This window comes from Glycine max, chromosome 20, assembly GCF_000004515.6.
Source record: "Glycine max cultivar Williams 82 chromosome 20, Glycine_max_v4.0, whole genome shotgun sequence".
NCBI lineage: Eukaryota > Viridiplantae > Streptophyta > Magnoliopsida > Fabales > Fabaceae > Glycine > Glycine max.
In genome coordinates this window covers 45,614,364-45,631,129 of record NC_038256.2, presented here as the reverse complement: position 1 = coordinate 45,631,129, position 16,766 = coordinate 45,614,364, and the positions used below count along the sequence as shown (strand labels likewise).

At 29.6% G+C, this 16,766-nt stretch overlaps 1 protein-coding gene across 1 annotated transcript; it reads right to left on the bottom strand.

Annotated features, from left to right (window-relative positions):
• Nucleotides 1-10,953: 10,953 nt before the first annotated feature.
• Nucleotides 10,954-16,003, bottom strand: LOC100811462 (protein EIN4). The gene is made up of 2 exons (XM_003555519.5): nt 13,795-16,003; nt 10,954-11,763 (listed from the first exon to the last, which is right to left on the bottom strand). Exons 1-2 carry the CDS (start codon nt 15,565-15,567, stop codon nt 11,236-11,238), a joined length of 2,301 nt encoding a protein of 766 aa, XP_003555567.1. The 5' UTR covers nt 15,568-16,003; the 3' UTR covers nt 10,954-11,235.
• Nucleotides 16,004-16,766: the final 763 nt, after the last annotated feature.

The window sequence follows — 16,766 nt, the reverse complement described above, 5'->3', positions numbered from 1 at the left end:
TAGAGAGTGTCACACAAAATTGAAAGAAAATTTGAATTTTTATTTTTGAATTTGTGGAACTAAATTTAGAGTTAAAATTTCACTAATTATGATTAGTAGATTTCGATTATGGTTCAGGCCACCCATCTAAGATTCTCCACTAAGTTAGGAAAAACAACAAAGGTATGTATAATTATTTCATATTATTCTATTCAATATATTGTTTAGTCAATAAATGGAAAAAAGTTTAATTTGTTAAATTAAAATTAAGTTATTAACTTATTAAGTAATCCTTATATACTTGTAATTATAATATTATATTATCAAGATTATATTTAAAAATTTATGTGCATATATTTTGGACCCTTCTTTGTTCGCATATTTCGCCCCCCCCCCCCCCCATGAATAATGATTCCATCTCTTGTTTTTTTACCAATTGGACTAATCTTTGTTTTCATTAAATCATTATATTAATATATAATAAACTAATAATTTAGCCTGTATGTTACACATGACTAAATTTAATTTTATATGATTAAAATCTAAATAATCAATAAATATTTAAATACATAAATTATATTTTATATTGAGAATTTATATAAAAAGAAACTTAAATTTAATTTGGAGATAAAGATAACAGATAGTAAATTGAAAGAGAATGATTGTTGAGAAGATAAAGTATATATAGATAAAGATTAAATGATGATAATTAGGACATAAATCTTTTAGTTGATTACAAGAATAGTATATGAAATGCACATTCAAAGGAGATAGAGAGAAAATATAAAAAATATTTAATTAAAATAGCGGTAAGAGTCAAGCATGACTAAGTTTAATTTTATATAATTAAAATCCAAATAATTAATAAATATTTAAATACATAAGTTATATTTTATATTGACAATTTATATAAAAAGAAACTTAAATTTAATTTGGAGATAACGATAAAAGATAGTAAATTGAAAGAGAATGATGGTTAAGAAGATCAAGTATATATAGATAAAGATAAAATTATGATAATTAGGACATAAATCTTTTAATTGATTACTAAGAATAGTATATGAAATACATATTCAAAGGAGATAGAGAGAAAATACAAAAAATATTTAATTAAAATAGCGGTCAGAGTCAAACATGAGGTTTCTTTTAATTAGATTTATTGGTTAAATTTTTGTGTTTTTGGTAAAGACTACTATTTTTTAAGAGAGACAATTTTGTTCCAGCTTAATAAAATTTTATTATAGTAAATTTTTCTTATGAGTATTTAATATTACAATTGTAAACTTATAAATTCATTATATAGTTTATTTTTAATTAACACATTTTTATATGTGATTTAATTTAAAATTTATCAAATCTAACTCCAGGTAGCATCTCCCAATTAATCTATTATATACTCAGAAAGGGTTGACGCACAGTGATTATTAGCCAATTGTTTTTAACAAGGGGATGAAGGTTTGAATCTTGCAAGATGAACTTGCCATTTGTGAAAGAAAAAAAAAATATTACTCTGTACCGGAAAGGATCATTTGCGTGTTCACAAAGTATGAGGATGAAAAAAATTTCTTAAGAAAAGTCCACCTTCTTAATTTGTTTATATAATTTTTTTAATATATCTAAACTTATGTGCGACCCAAATCCCTATATATTGTCTGCGTCCCGAAAGTCCAAATACTTATTTCGGTGATAGCGATTATGCATGAACCTCAGATATCATCTCAGTAATTAACATAGTAGGTTCTATTAAATCACAATTAATTAGATTATGTGCACTAGCAAGCAATTGTCAACGAATTCCTCTCTAGCTAATTGGTAGTATCTACTATACAAAAAGGCAAGTATGATGAGATTGAAAATATATGAATGTGATTTTTCTAGTTGTTATAATCGGAATACTTTTATGCATATTTGCAATTATGTCAACATTCATGTCGCAATTTTCTTCAAAAAAAAAAAAACATTCATGTCGCAGTTTTCTTCAAAAAAAAAAAACATTCATGTCGCAAACACACAGAAGATGTATGTAAATTACTTTCTTCTTGACAGATCAATTTAATCATTGAAATGCCAATAATTTAATATATTAATGATAGCAAATACCACTAGTTTAATTAATCAATATTTTCAATTTTTAGGATTTCCACCACCATCTACCATACAGGAAATAATTATACGCAAGACATCATTAGATATTAAATATAAATATTTCTTCCAAAACAAATTCAAATTGTAATTAATTTGTGTATAAAAATACTGGATTTTTATTGTTTTCTAGAACTGTATAAATATTGAGTGAATTTCTAGAACTGTATAATTATACGCAAGACATCATTAGATATTAAATATTGTTTTCTAGAACTGTATAAATATTGATTTCTATTGTTTTCCAAAAACAAATTCAAAAATACTGTATAAATATTTCTTCCAAAACTAATGTCTTCTAGCTAGTAGGCTAAATTTCTATTGTTAATAATCTTATCATTAATTTGTGTATAAAAATACTGGATTTTGATTTTTTTTTATAATTAAATGACTAAATTAAAGTAACACATATATTTTTTTGGGAATTAAAATGAAACAAATGTAATTAATCAAGAACCAACACATACATCTATTTAAAACGAAGAAAAAGAAAAGGTGAATTAGACTGTAATTAATATTGATATATCTAAAAGTTGCTAATCTTATATGCTCTTTTAAAAGTCCCAAAATTAATAGGACATTGATCCGTCATAGCAAAGTAGTTAGGCCGACAATAATGGCAAGTGGATCGTGAATATCTAATCCAATCTTTCAGCATTTCCCAAGGTTTTGTTTTTATTTTTTCCTTCATGTTGACTCCTGGGGTAAACATATTCACTAGCAGATACAAGCTATGGAAAAAGAGTGGTAAAAGTTACATATATTCATTTTTACTTTTTTATGCCAGCCGTGCTTAATTATAATCGTGTTAGATTTTAATTATGGCATATAGCTCCTTCTGGATTTTCATACATATATAGACTGACAATTCCAAACCAATACCACATCAAAGAAATTACTGTATAGAACATCTCAAAGTTCCAATTAATTAGAAGCTCTTTCTTAACAACTTGCTTTGAACAAAATCTCACCAACTAACTTGCCCAATGTACACTGATAATATAGTTGGTATGTATTATTATATGCAAATGCTTGCATTTCTTCACTTACTAACAAGTGGTTGGTTTGAGTAATATTAAATTCATTTATTTTAAATAAAATATCAAATTTAAAATGACAAAAAAACATGATTAAAAAGAAATTCTACTAAAAATAATTATCAATAAAATTAATAAATATTTTATACAAATAACATGATTGATTACTAAAAAAAGCTATCATCCCTCCACACACGGGACACAACAGTTGTTTTTTTTTTTTTTTTTTACTTTCTCATATGTGCCTACGGGTGTTGATACCTCGTTATCGTGTGGTGGCTAACTCTTTAAAAGTCAAATAAAAAATCTACTGAGCATGCATATGCATGTATAATTTTTTTTTTCTTTTATTTATATTGAACTTTTTCTGTGAAAAAATGAGCCAATTAAAGGCAAAATCTGCAGTGTGCTTAATCTGGAAGGATGTTTTTTTCTTCACTCAAAGGATCCTAGAGTAGCGAACATGGAGGGTCCAATTCACAAGGCCATCACGTGTCGATGTTCATGAAACCCTAATATCTTATTCATCTGCTTACTCATTTGCAACCATATTCTAAGGGTCAAGTGTGTAGTTATGCGCTGCTGGAGCCCATTTAGGTCTGACGATTCAATATTCAATTTGCTTAAAGTAACGATAACACTTCAATAAAGACTTACCAACAAATGCTTTATCCTATTTTTTTCCCTCCAAACTGTTGCTCTTTTCAGGTGGAATTTCGCCACCACCAGGATCTCATCAAGTACTATGGTGATATTTGGAAGTGTAAAAACGAACTAATTACTAATACTTTAATAGGAATTCGTAGAACAAGCATTATGAAACATGAACCGTACCATTTGATATAGCACAAGAGTGCATGTTTAATGTATAATATAAAAAATTGATAGTGCTTCACAAACATCTTTTATTAATGGGAACCATTCATCATCAATTGAAAATTGAGTGAATGTCCGTAGTTCATTGTCAATGTACTAGACGCTTTAACATGTTTTTTTTTCTTTTTATTGACAACATGAAGTAGCCGTGACGTGCACGGCTCTAGCTGGATTAATAGGGCTATCAACCTATATAAGTAGTTAAAAAAATATATGTGAATACCACAATTTTATTTGACACCTAAATTAAGTGACATGATTCAAAAGAAAGTCTCTTAAAAAATTATGTAAGAAATTATTAAAATTTATAATAGTTACATTAAATTAAAGTGACATTTAATCATCATGATTTTTGGCTGATTGAAAGTATGATTTTTTTTACAATGATAATGAATACAAATTAAACTGTTGAGCTATTTAATGATTTATTTAAAATTTTAAGCTATATTTGGATGTGAAAATAGGGAAGAAAATGAAGTGAAAAAATTGTGTCAATTTTTGTTGTTGTTTGAATTAAAGAAAAAAGTATAATAGATAAAAGAAAGTTTAATTCTCTTTTCACTTGTTTGGTAAACCAAAATAAATAAAAAACGATATAATATTATAAAGATATTTCTTACGCTAAAAAATAATAAATGATTTACATCTCTTCGTATATATATGCGAAGGATAAAACTTAGAAAATAATTTGGTCTCTCTCCCCCAAAATCCTCACAATAAAAAGGAAACATGTTTACAGGAACTAAACTAAAAATTATATAAAATAACATTTCATCACATGATAAGTTGACACAGATGTCAACGACATCTAGTTAAGTATATAACGATAAAAACTAATGCTTAAAAATTTAATACTGCATGAACTATTTTAAATTTTTTATAAATGAATAACATAAATTTTTATCGGATGTTCCCGAAGGAACAACATAAAGTTTTATATATATTATAGAAACTAAAAACACGTTTAAACAATATATTTAAATAGACTTGTGTCTAAACAATTTAAATCTTAATTAGAAAATATTTTTTTCAAGATATAATCTAATATAACTCATTTATGAGTTGCAAATTATTTATTAAATATTTCAATTTAATAATTCTTATATATCACTCTGACTACATCAATTATATAACTAATTTATTGAATTTATTTTAAAACATAATTAATATCAATTGGGATTTAAGCAATTTTAATTTTAAAAAATTTATTTTTGATAGTTATACTGACATTGTCAATCTTTCACAATAAACCAAACCATATATTTAAAAATTATATAATCTATATGTTATAGTTTAATATTTTAATAGGATAGTATTTTTTATTAACACTTCTTTTAATACTTAAAATTTTAAAAATCAAAATATCAATATTAAAATATTCACTATATATAGATTCAAATTTTTAAAGGTAAATATACTATATCTTGCTATTCATTCTCATTCAGAGTTTTTAATTTTGATGTTAAAATAAAAAGGTAAATATGGTTTTATATTCTAAAAATTATTCATCGACTCTAAAATTAAAGCTTATCTGTTCTTATTAAAATCATTTTTATAGATAATACATTTTTAATGATATTTAAAACTCTATAACCATTTTAACAGCATTTTTTGTGTGCTTGTGGAGTTCTGATCAGTAAATGAAAATTCATTTTATCTATAATTTTTTTAAATAAATAATATGACCTCTTAAATAATCTATATAGTAATATATACATTCTTGTCTTTGAATTGCATATATAAATCATACTAATAACCAATAAGTTGTTGGTTTGAGTGGTACGGAATTAAATCACTTAAGTAAGATTTCAGATTTAAACCTTATGAATGAAAAAAATATAATTAGAAGGAAAAAATTTACCAAAAGTGACCAATCATATTTTTCAATGAAAATTAATCATGGGCAAAATCATGTTAAAAAAATATACTAATCAAATTAATGGTAAAAATATATCCTATAATAAAAGCATTTATCATTTCATAATTAATTAAAATTAATAATAAATATTTTTTTGAAGCTTTAAGTAATGACCAAAATTGATGTAAAAAGAAAAAAGTAATGACCAAATTATTGAACCAGGATGTAAATATTCATTGACAGAGAAACATTTAGTGTATAATAATGTCTGAAATAAGATTAATCTACAAGAAAGATGCAATGGGGAAAGAAAAATAAAGTTTTTAGTAATGAGAGGCATTATTAAAATGCCTCGTTGATGATTAAAGTTTTTACTGGTATAGAGTTTTTATTGGTATAGAGTATTTTGGGAAAGGAAAAATAAAGTTTTTAGTAATGAGAGGCATTAGTAAAGTTTTAATTGGTATAGAGTAATTATTAAATTTGTTGATAATTAATTTTTGTCTTTCTATATATAAGATTTAAATATAATATTTTACTTAAATTAATCCCTTCAATATTACTCCAATCAACAACTTATAAATAAAAAATATATATATATTTTAAAAAGAGAAAGGATATTCGTATTAAAATTACTAAAACAATAATCATATACTAGCGGTTATGGATTTAGTTATTTCTATCAATATATACAACAAACGAAAATTTTTAAAAAAAGTACATCATCAATTAATTAAAAATCATCATTTTTATATTTTTTAAAATAATTATTCTAAAGAATTTAACTGGTAAGCTTGTAAATAATTTTTATATTACCAGATTTAATCACAAAATGTTATATCTATAAAAAAAAATCATATTATCATATGATTAATTGACGGTATAAAAAGTTGATTAAGATTCCATTTGTTTAAGTTTTTCTTTATTTATGTGTTTGTCTAATTTTTTTTATAAAAAATTATATTTTTAAGAAACAAATTATATTTATTTCTTAACAAATCACTTCTTTAAAAATTACTTTTATTAAAATTATTTTTTGAAATTTAAACAAACCGATCTAATAACTTTACACCGTACTTAATTAGAGACAATAACTGGAACAACTAAACCAATCACGTGCATCTTTCTACTGTTAATTTGATCATGACAGGATATACGTAATCTAGTCGATAAGGAAAGGAACCCTATGATGTTTTGACATTAAGGTAGTCACTGTTAATGCATTAAAAGTGGAGCAATACAGCACAAAAAAACTTTATATATAATCAGGATAGGAGAGTAAGCTATATTTTATTGCTAAAAAACATAGGCAGTTGTTTCAGGGAAATGCTGATCGTAAGAGCAACTTCGAACAATGCAAAGCTTTCAGCATCCAACTCTTTCGTTGACTTAATTAAGGCGCGCTAAACCATTGCGTTAATTAACATGTACCTATCTTTTTTTTTACGGCTTAATTAACACATATCTTAAATGGGTTTGACTGGATTAATGTTTCACGGCTTCCTTTCTTTTTTTTTTGATGAATTGCTTCCTGTTATATACTCGGGGTTGTAACACAATCAATTGAGAAATATGGAAAATGCTTTGGTGTACAAAGAAACATTGAATTAAAAGTGGGGCTTTTTAGAAGTATTTTTAAAACGTGCGTATATAGAAAAAAAATGTATCTGATGTTACGGATGCAAGATCAATTATTTAATTTTCAAATAATAAAAGTGTATAAATATGGTGCAAAGACATAATTTAAAGATAAATTATTTTAATACAACAAATTTTTACAGTTTTTCTTTTGCAATCATGCAGGAGCACAAGTATTAAACTGTATGCAGGAGCACAAGTCAACCTATGTTTCTATCAAAAAATAATTAGAAAAAATCCATCAGTTATACCAACCCCAGAAGCTCTTCTTCCAATTAAAAAAGGAAATTACGTACCTCAGTGAAGCCTGCACCCAAAAATAGGCTCCGGACAGTATCCAAACAAAAGAAATATGATCGTGTTCCATCTGACCGCATGTATTCCCTGAATCCCACTTGCTTGTCTGGCTCAAATCGAAGCATGGTCATATCACAGAGGCCTAGTTACATAGGGTTCAGTCGTTGCCAACACCTTAGGTTTCTAAAGAGCGATTATGTCATAAAGATTACATAAAGCTAAAAAATTATTTTCCCAAAAGCTCTGGACATAATAAGTTGGCTAGTTTGTTTATTACCATAGTCCCTAAAAAAACCATGCCTCCTGGCTTTAACACAATAAAATATTCCTTGACGGACTTTGGCATTGTGGTACTGCTGATAGAGTGAATATCTGACATGACACATCAAAACAACAAACTTGCACAATGAGAGGTCATTAATTTTTAACTTACAATATTCAACTGAGTCTATGATATATTCTATACTCAATAGATAAGAGATAAAGTTGTTGTTTGTGTATGTCGAAAAAGAGAGCTAATATAGAAAGATTAAACATCACCAAAGGCTAAACAATCATAAACAATGAGTCTTAGAAAGTTGAAGTAAACACTAAACCACCTCATAAATAATAGTCACAAGAGGACTAAAAGCTACATATGGAACTATCGAGATTAAACTATGAATGCATGTATATTCCAAATTATAGCGATGTAGAAATATGGAGCATTATTATCACCATAATGAAACAAGGAAAATTTTATAGAGCTGACATAAAAAAAGAAGTAAACATCACTAGAGCAAAATGTTCTGGTTCTACAGGTTAGAAAAAATGCCAATAAGTAGCAAAATGCAATATGAATAGAATATAGAAGAGGAAAGGTGCAGTATCTGTTATTGGAGAACGAATAAAAAAGGAAAATAATCCTTCACAAGGATCACCCCTTCTCAACAAGACCCACTTTTGCAAACAATCTCACCAAATGGCTCTGCACAACCTTCCTCTACTTATTAACCTACCTAACTGCTAACAGATACAATTGCTATCTTACTAACAATCCTGTCCAACAGTTCATGGTTATCAAACTCTCGAGTTAACTCGCTAATTCTTACGAGTTTATGAGTTCACTTATCCTCTGTGAGTTGACTCTTTAGTAAATTCATTTTTTAGTAGACTCTGGGTAGACTTTATAAACTCTAAGTAAATTTGGTAGACTCTCAAGTTTACTATCGAGTCAACAAGTTAAAAAAATTAAACCAAAATATAAGTCATTTTGGATTGTTTGATGTCTGTTTAGTATTGAACATATCTTCATTTAGTGTGTTATTCTCAAATACAAAAATTCTCATCTTTAATCACATCAAATCCTTAATGGGAATTATCTATCACTATTATAATATCTGTAAATTATTATTTAATACTGATGCATTACTAGACATAGATATTTAAATATTGTAAAATTTATTATTTATTATTTTGCTTTATTATATTGTTGAAATGTTTAATTAATATGTTATTTATAGATATTTTATTATTATTTTTATATGAAATGAATTTTTATAAGTTTATGAGTTGAATTCATGAGTCAAGTTTATAAAACTCTCACGAATTTATGTAAACTTTCAAGTTTGATAACCTTACAACTGTCTTAACTCTTAACTTCTCTAAATGTTTTTATTTCAGAAAACACACATTTTCCAAGTCATATTTTATCGATTTGGGACAAACACAAAACAACCATAAATCATATACGTACATGGCAACTTCTTGTGAACAATAAAGCAACTAAAAAATTAGAGCCACAAGTAGATTACAACTAAGCATGAAAAACAATTGAGATTAAAAGGAACATTATGCAACATAATGAGAAGATCATTTGCAGGCAAACCACTTTTATAATACTTGGTCCGCTTCAGAATATGTCATTCAAGATAATTGCACAAAGATTAAGAAAGCCACTAATTAGTCTCAATTATCATAAAATATAATTGCATTTCCTTTTATCAAAATACTCAAAATATTGGCACTCCACTAATGTTATTTCTCTCTCATTCAATTTGTTAGAGATAAGAGAGACAAATATATAGTTGGGACAAAAAAAAAATTCAAACTTTAATTTTCTAAAATGTCAAATAAATTGAAACATTATTTTTCTTTTTGAAAAAAAGGATTAATATTTTGAAATGGAGAGTGTATTTGTTGACACATGTTGTTAGGATTAGGAATATGCTGTCAAGAGACAACACTTTCAAAGATAAACATATGAAATATATTAGTTTAAAGCAAGTCATGGTGATGATAATGGATCTAACATATGCTCAAGGTTTGGAACCACCGTATCATTGAACTTATGATAATTTTAGAGGAGAAAAGCTCAGACCAATATTACAAAATCTACTCCGCCAACACAACAGCCAAATTCTTTCGAGGGATACGGATTAGTAAAATGCACTCCATTATCCTCTATGACACCTGGAGAAAAAACACAAAGAACCAAGTCTAACTTCTTATGGAGCCATTGCATATTCTCGTTGATAACTGTGAAATATAAGCTAATTTGATAGTCAATTTTGATTAAGAATGATTATAATTTCTTTACTTTATTATTATTTTTAATGAAATAATGAAGAAATTAACATTCTTCCTATTTTTTATTAGCAGAATTCAAAAGAAGAAAATTTCAAGTGTTTTGAAAAAAAATTGATGCAAAAACTGAAGAAAAAAATCTTGAAGGAAAACTTGAAAGAATCGGACGCTCACTAAGCGTGCACTCTAGGCTAAGCACGCTATAAACTAAAAGTACACTGTAGACTAAGCACGCTATATCAATGATATTTTGATTGATATATTTTGAAGATAAAAAATTTATTTAATTCACTTCAAGTTATAGAGTTATTATAATATTAATATGAAATATACATCAACTTTACTAATAATTAGTAACTGTCGGGGCCACTTGATTGAGTTTGCAATAGATTAACAATAGCCAAAACTAATTTGACCGAAAATTTTCCAAACACTCAAGATCAACTGATGAACCCGTATTTTGATTCCTCTCCTAATATCGTCTCATTCTCGGTTGGAGTTGGATGGAGGAAAGCAGTAACGTATAAAGCCATAACATATTGTTGGACAAAAGGTTGCGAGTAACAAAAATAAACCGGCTATTTTTATTATTTGATATTGTTAGAAAAAGTTCACAATGCTTTTTTGAGCAACTTTAGAAAATTGAGTCACCCTTTCATTCGTAATTATAAAAGACACATTACTTTATTTTGTTTCTTATTTTCAAGAACTTGTTCACAAAATAATTAAAGCATAGCCCACAATGCTTGAAAATAGGAAGCAAAACAAGCAGTAACATGACCTTTTTGTAATTATTAATGAAATCATATTTTCTTCAACCGAAGCATGCTTTTAAAACTGTTCTCACAGTTTTTCACCTGCTCTTTGTAGGACTGTTCTAAGTTCATTTGCTATCTGATGAAGTACGATAGGTTTTTGGATCAATCCATTCATTCCAGCAAGTAGGCATTTCTCCCTCACATGTTCTTCCGCACTTGCTATAAGAGCTATAATCAAGGGCCAACTACGGCTGTGGAACTTCCGGATTCTCTTTGCCACTTCAAAGCCTTCCATTTCGGGCATGTGAAGATCCAACAGGATAATTCTGAATGAGTTACCAGCACCACTTATAGCACTCAGGCACTCAAACCCCGATGAAACAGCAATTACTTGACAACCAAGCTTCTCAAGTAGCTTCTTGGTCACGGTCCTGTTTACACCATCATCCTCGGCTAACAAAACCTTAAGGCCTCTGAACTGTGAGCTTGAATAATCTTTAGGTGCAAATATGGATTTTCCAAGTGATGGTCCTATCTGAAACTTGAGAAGAAGTGTCATGCCTTGCACCAAACCAAGGGAGTTCGGTGATATCCATATATTACCTTGCATCATCTGCATATTATTCCACATTGTAAAGTCAGAGTTACAAAAACGATCATACAATGATGAATTAAAACATATTAGACAAGGTTCATTTGCTGAACAAATTAGCAGATAGGCAAGTTCAGAGCAAGATATTTGGGTTTGGGGCAAAACACAGAAATTATGGTGCCTTAGTATAAGAATTGTATACTTAAATGGGTACTATACTACTATAGAATATCTTGTATGTGTAAAAAACGGGATCCTACTTTACCCGATTCCCAAAGGTACACAAGATAACACTTCAGCATTTTGCTAGAGCTATACACCCACTTAACCCCAAAATGCATGAACCATCTTATTGGTTGCCTAATCCAACTGATGAAAGGAAAGAAGAATTTTTTCTAGTCTAGTTTATGATAGGAAAATTCTATAACTAATTGGATGATCTTACAAATAAAAAAAATGGTAATCATAGCAATTTCTTTCTGCTAACATAATCTACATGTTTCCTGTGATGCCTATGTTGTCAGCCTGCTGGAATCCATATTTTCAGTTATCTAGGATAAGCTCCCAAAAAAGGATAAATGATGTTACATATATACGAGGTGAACACAAAAGGATCTTTTCAATAGAGGGGAAAATAGCTTCTCTGCAACAATGTTAAGCCAAGGACATCATGACTTGAGCTAGATTATGACAGAAACAGCATGTCAGCTCTTAGCTGAAACCCGTAAGGAGAGAAATCTATGCAAAATTGTGTGTCAAATATAAATAATCAGCTTTGCATTAACAGATTGCCCATAATTACACTTTCCATATGAATTGTTAGAAGAAACAAAATTAACAAATAATTTCACTAAAGTTGAAGTTATTATATTAACTCATAAAATTTTAATGAAAGAAATGGCTGCAAAAGTCACAGATCAGTGCATGGTCAATTTAGGGCACAAGATCCCCTTTGAGCATCCTAGGTGCCACTGTTACTCAGCAACATATGAGCCAAATTAAGCTTAATGCAAACATGAAAAGCAAGGAACAATGATTCCACTACTGAGCACCATGCTCTACATATAACTTGCAAATGCTAAGGTGATTACCAAAAATTTTAAGGCATGTACAAGGTGAAAAGGTTGTGCTATTTTATTTCTTCTGGGTTCAAATGTTTGATGCATCAAATCTCAAATTCATCTCTAGGAAAAAAAAGTTGTATGGGCACCAAAAATCATTGTAGTGAAACAGCAGATGTCAATAGCCGATTTAGAACTGCAATTCAACTCGATATCCCCAGAATTATTTTCCCCCATTAGAGCTAAAAGCAGAATCTGACGAGAGGCAAGCAAACTTTCAAGGCAAAATTGTGTTTTGTAACACAAGCAACCATGATAATATGCATATAGGTTTAGAACATAACCAAGCACAAGATTTGTTGAGGGGAAAGCTTCCTAAGTATTATTAAATCTGATATGTCAGCAATATCACCCAATCTAATTTATTATGATAGTTTATCATAAACAATTCCACATTGGATAATTCTGAAAATTCAGGTCAGCAAGCCAACTTGTCAAACCAAACATCATCCTATAATCATAAAATGTGGTTAGTTAAACAAACCATTTGGTCCTTATTTATAGGTGACACTACTTAAGAATCAGTCCTTGTATGAAAAAAGCTTAAGTTTTTTTTCCTATGATAAGGCTATAAGGGCATATAGGGACTAAAACTTAAGAAACATAGTAAAAGCAGGGGCTAATGTGTACTAATAAGTAATAAGATGTATATGGACTATAACTTCAATATTTTTTTTCATACAGGAACTGATTCATAAACGAGTGTCGCCAATAAGGACCAAATTATTAGTTTAACAAATGTAATTCTAAGGTCTAAAGCTAACTGCTAACAATTTATACAGTTAATGGATGATCGCATAAATTCACTAGAGAGGAGGGGGAATGTGTCCTTTGTAAGTTACGGCTAAAAAGTTAACATGGAAATTATACATCTGACTATAATCAAATAGATGATAATACACAAATTAGAGTTAGATAATGATGCATCTACCTGTACCAACTTTTTGCACATGCTGAAGCTCAGGCCCTCCTTAGGTTCATTGTTGTAGTACTGCCTCCTACTACTATAATGTATTGTTGAAATTGCTTTGTCTGACTGAGAACTCTCAGTAATCTGAAAATCAAATTTTATATGTACATACTCATTTTGACTGCTTGATCTCCATATTCCAATATTTTTATCATCCCTGTCTCCACCATCACTTTCAAGAAAAACTCGAAAATTGAGAGTCCCTTTGTCATTCATGTTCAATAAATAGCCAATCATGTGTAAAATTACTTGGAAAGTCCTTGCCTCATCACCCATAACTGTTTCAGGCAAAGACTTCTGGACATCAATTTCAAAACCAAAGCCTTCATAAACACACAAACACTTGGCAATGGAAGCAGCTTCCCTCATCATTGAATGCAGAAGGAAAGGTTTCATCTCTAACCGAAAGCCTCCCTTTTCATTTTCTGAAATCTCCATTACATCATTAATCAAACTGGAGAGCACATGGCCAACCTTCAACATTGTATCACCAATAATCTTCTGCTCAGACCTTAAATTATCCTCTTGAAACAATGAAAGCATCCCCAAAATAGAATGCATAGGCCTCCGCATTCCATGGCTCATCACCTCCTGAAATGACTTCCTTGCCTGGCTGGCCATCATTGCATTCTTTTTAGCTTGTTGCAACGCTCGGTTCCGCTCTTCCAGCTTCTGTCTCATTTGCTGAGACTCTTCAAGAACAGAGGCATGAGACAGGGCAACAGCCACCTGATCAGCAACCACTTCAACTATCTCCATCTCATGGTAGGTCCAAACCCTAGTGCTTGAACTTGGAAGAACCAAAACAAGTATAGCATAACAAGTCTCAACCAACTGGGGTGTCCCTCCTTTGAAATTTGATACATGAAGTAACGGCATGCGAATAGCTGCCACAGCACCCAACTCCGCAGAGCCACCACTACTCGCAGCTCCTATTGCAGAATCGGGCCTCAAAATCTTCACCCCCTTGGTCTTTCTTATCTCCAATACATCAGGGTCGTTCACCGGAATAGAATTCTGAAAATTCTTGGCAGAGTTGGTTTTCAACTCGTGAGTCAAGTGCATCTCTCGCCGGTCCTCATTCGGCATCCAAACTGCGCAATTATGCAAATCCAACGCCTTAGAAAGCTCAACAAGGGTAGTGTAGAGGATGTTGTGCTTATCAAGAGACTTCCTAATTTCCCTAGTGAGCATCCTAACATGCCAGCTTGCCTCCTTCTGTTTCTTCATCATCCCAACCTCTTGGCCAAGCTCCATCACATTCTGCCTCAGGAAAAGCTCCCTAACTTTGATTTTGAGGAGAAGAGGGATGAGAGGGGGAAGGGTTAAAGCGGTTGCACAGGAAACAAGAGCAGTGAGGAATTTAGCGACGGTTAGGGAGAGCAGCAATTGGAAGGAAGGAGGGCCATGATAAGAATAAGCATTGAGTAAATGGGTCATGCCACAGAGCACTATGAAGGCAATAAATTGAAGGAAGAGCAATTTGAATGGAACGTTTGAACGGCTAACAAAGTAAAGGAGTTCAATGGGTATGGAAAAATAAGCAACGGCAATGAAAAAATCGCTGACTTTTTGGCCAACGAGTATGCTATGTATGCTCCAAATCCCTTCCCCATCATCGCAGTTGCAGTTGTCAAAATCTACGTCGGTGGCAGAAGCACAGAGAACAAGATAACAAAGAAAGAACAACAACAACAGAAAAAGAAGAAGAAGAGGAGGAGGAGTGATTTCCATGGCACCAAGTCAGTGGGCTTTGAAAAGCACCCACGAAAAAATCGCTTATATTGACAAATCTCATAACATGAGGCAAAAGTGAGGGGAAAAACAGAAGAAAGGTTAACGGACCATACCAGACTTGAGCTAATATGCAGAAATCAACGCGTTGAAGAAAAGAGAAGGATGCAGATCGAGGAGAAATCCCTTTGAGATCTTCCCTTTTCTTTCTTTCTGTCTTGTGTTCGAAAAGGGAAGAAAACAAAGAGAAGAAAAGAAAAGGAAAGAGCATGTAGTGTTTAGAGAATGGGGCCCAAGAATAGAGATTTATAAAGGTGAGTTCGTGAACCCAAATCCAAGTACCTTGGCTCTTAGCATATCAGTTCCTCGTACAGTTGCTCTGTGGCTGTGCTGTGCATCAAACATCCTCTGCACCCTATGTCTGTTTTTAAAGTCGGTGTCCGGGGAGGATTTTTTTTTACTATTCAAGTCAGATAACTTCCATTTATATGATTACACTATCATCAGAAATATCTTTATCACGGACTATAAATATTTAAAATTATATTCCTTCCCTCCCATAAAATCATCGCCAAGTGAAAAAAATTATCTTAATATAATTATTTTAGTTTTTTAAATGTAATATTAATTATTTTTTACTTAAATCCCTTGTAATATTCATTTTATAGGCCAAAAAGTAAAAGTAAGTTCATAATAAATATTAATTTTGTAAAAAAATTTATTCTTTTTTGTCTATTTTATTGATTTTTTTATTTGTGTCAAATAATTTAGGATAATAATTATAATGAAATGAAAGGAGTATATAATATTGAAATGTAGAAAAAAAAATACAAAAATGGTATTATTTAATTGAATATTGTTATATATAATAAATTATTTTTAAATAAATATTTGATTTAATTAATTAATAACATAAAAATCTTTACATTTTTTTCGAGAATTGGTATGATATTTGAAGTAAATAATTGTATAAATAAAAAATACAATAATATATTTATCATTAATTTAAAGATAACTAATTTTATTTTAATATAAATTGGCATGAATTTATTTTCCTTTCAGTTTACACGTTTTCTTATTTGACTGCAGCCAAATCCATTAATAATTATTAAAATTAAAATGAATTATTGAACATTTGTAACAACTTTTTATAAATATATTAATGTAATTAATAAATGATAAATTATTTAATGATCCAC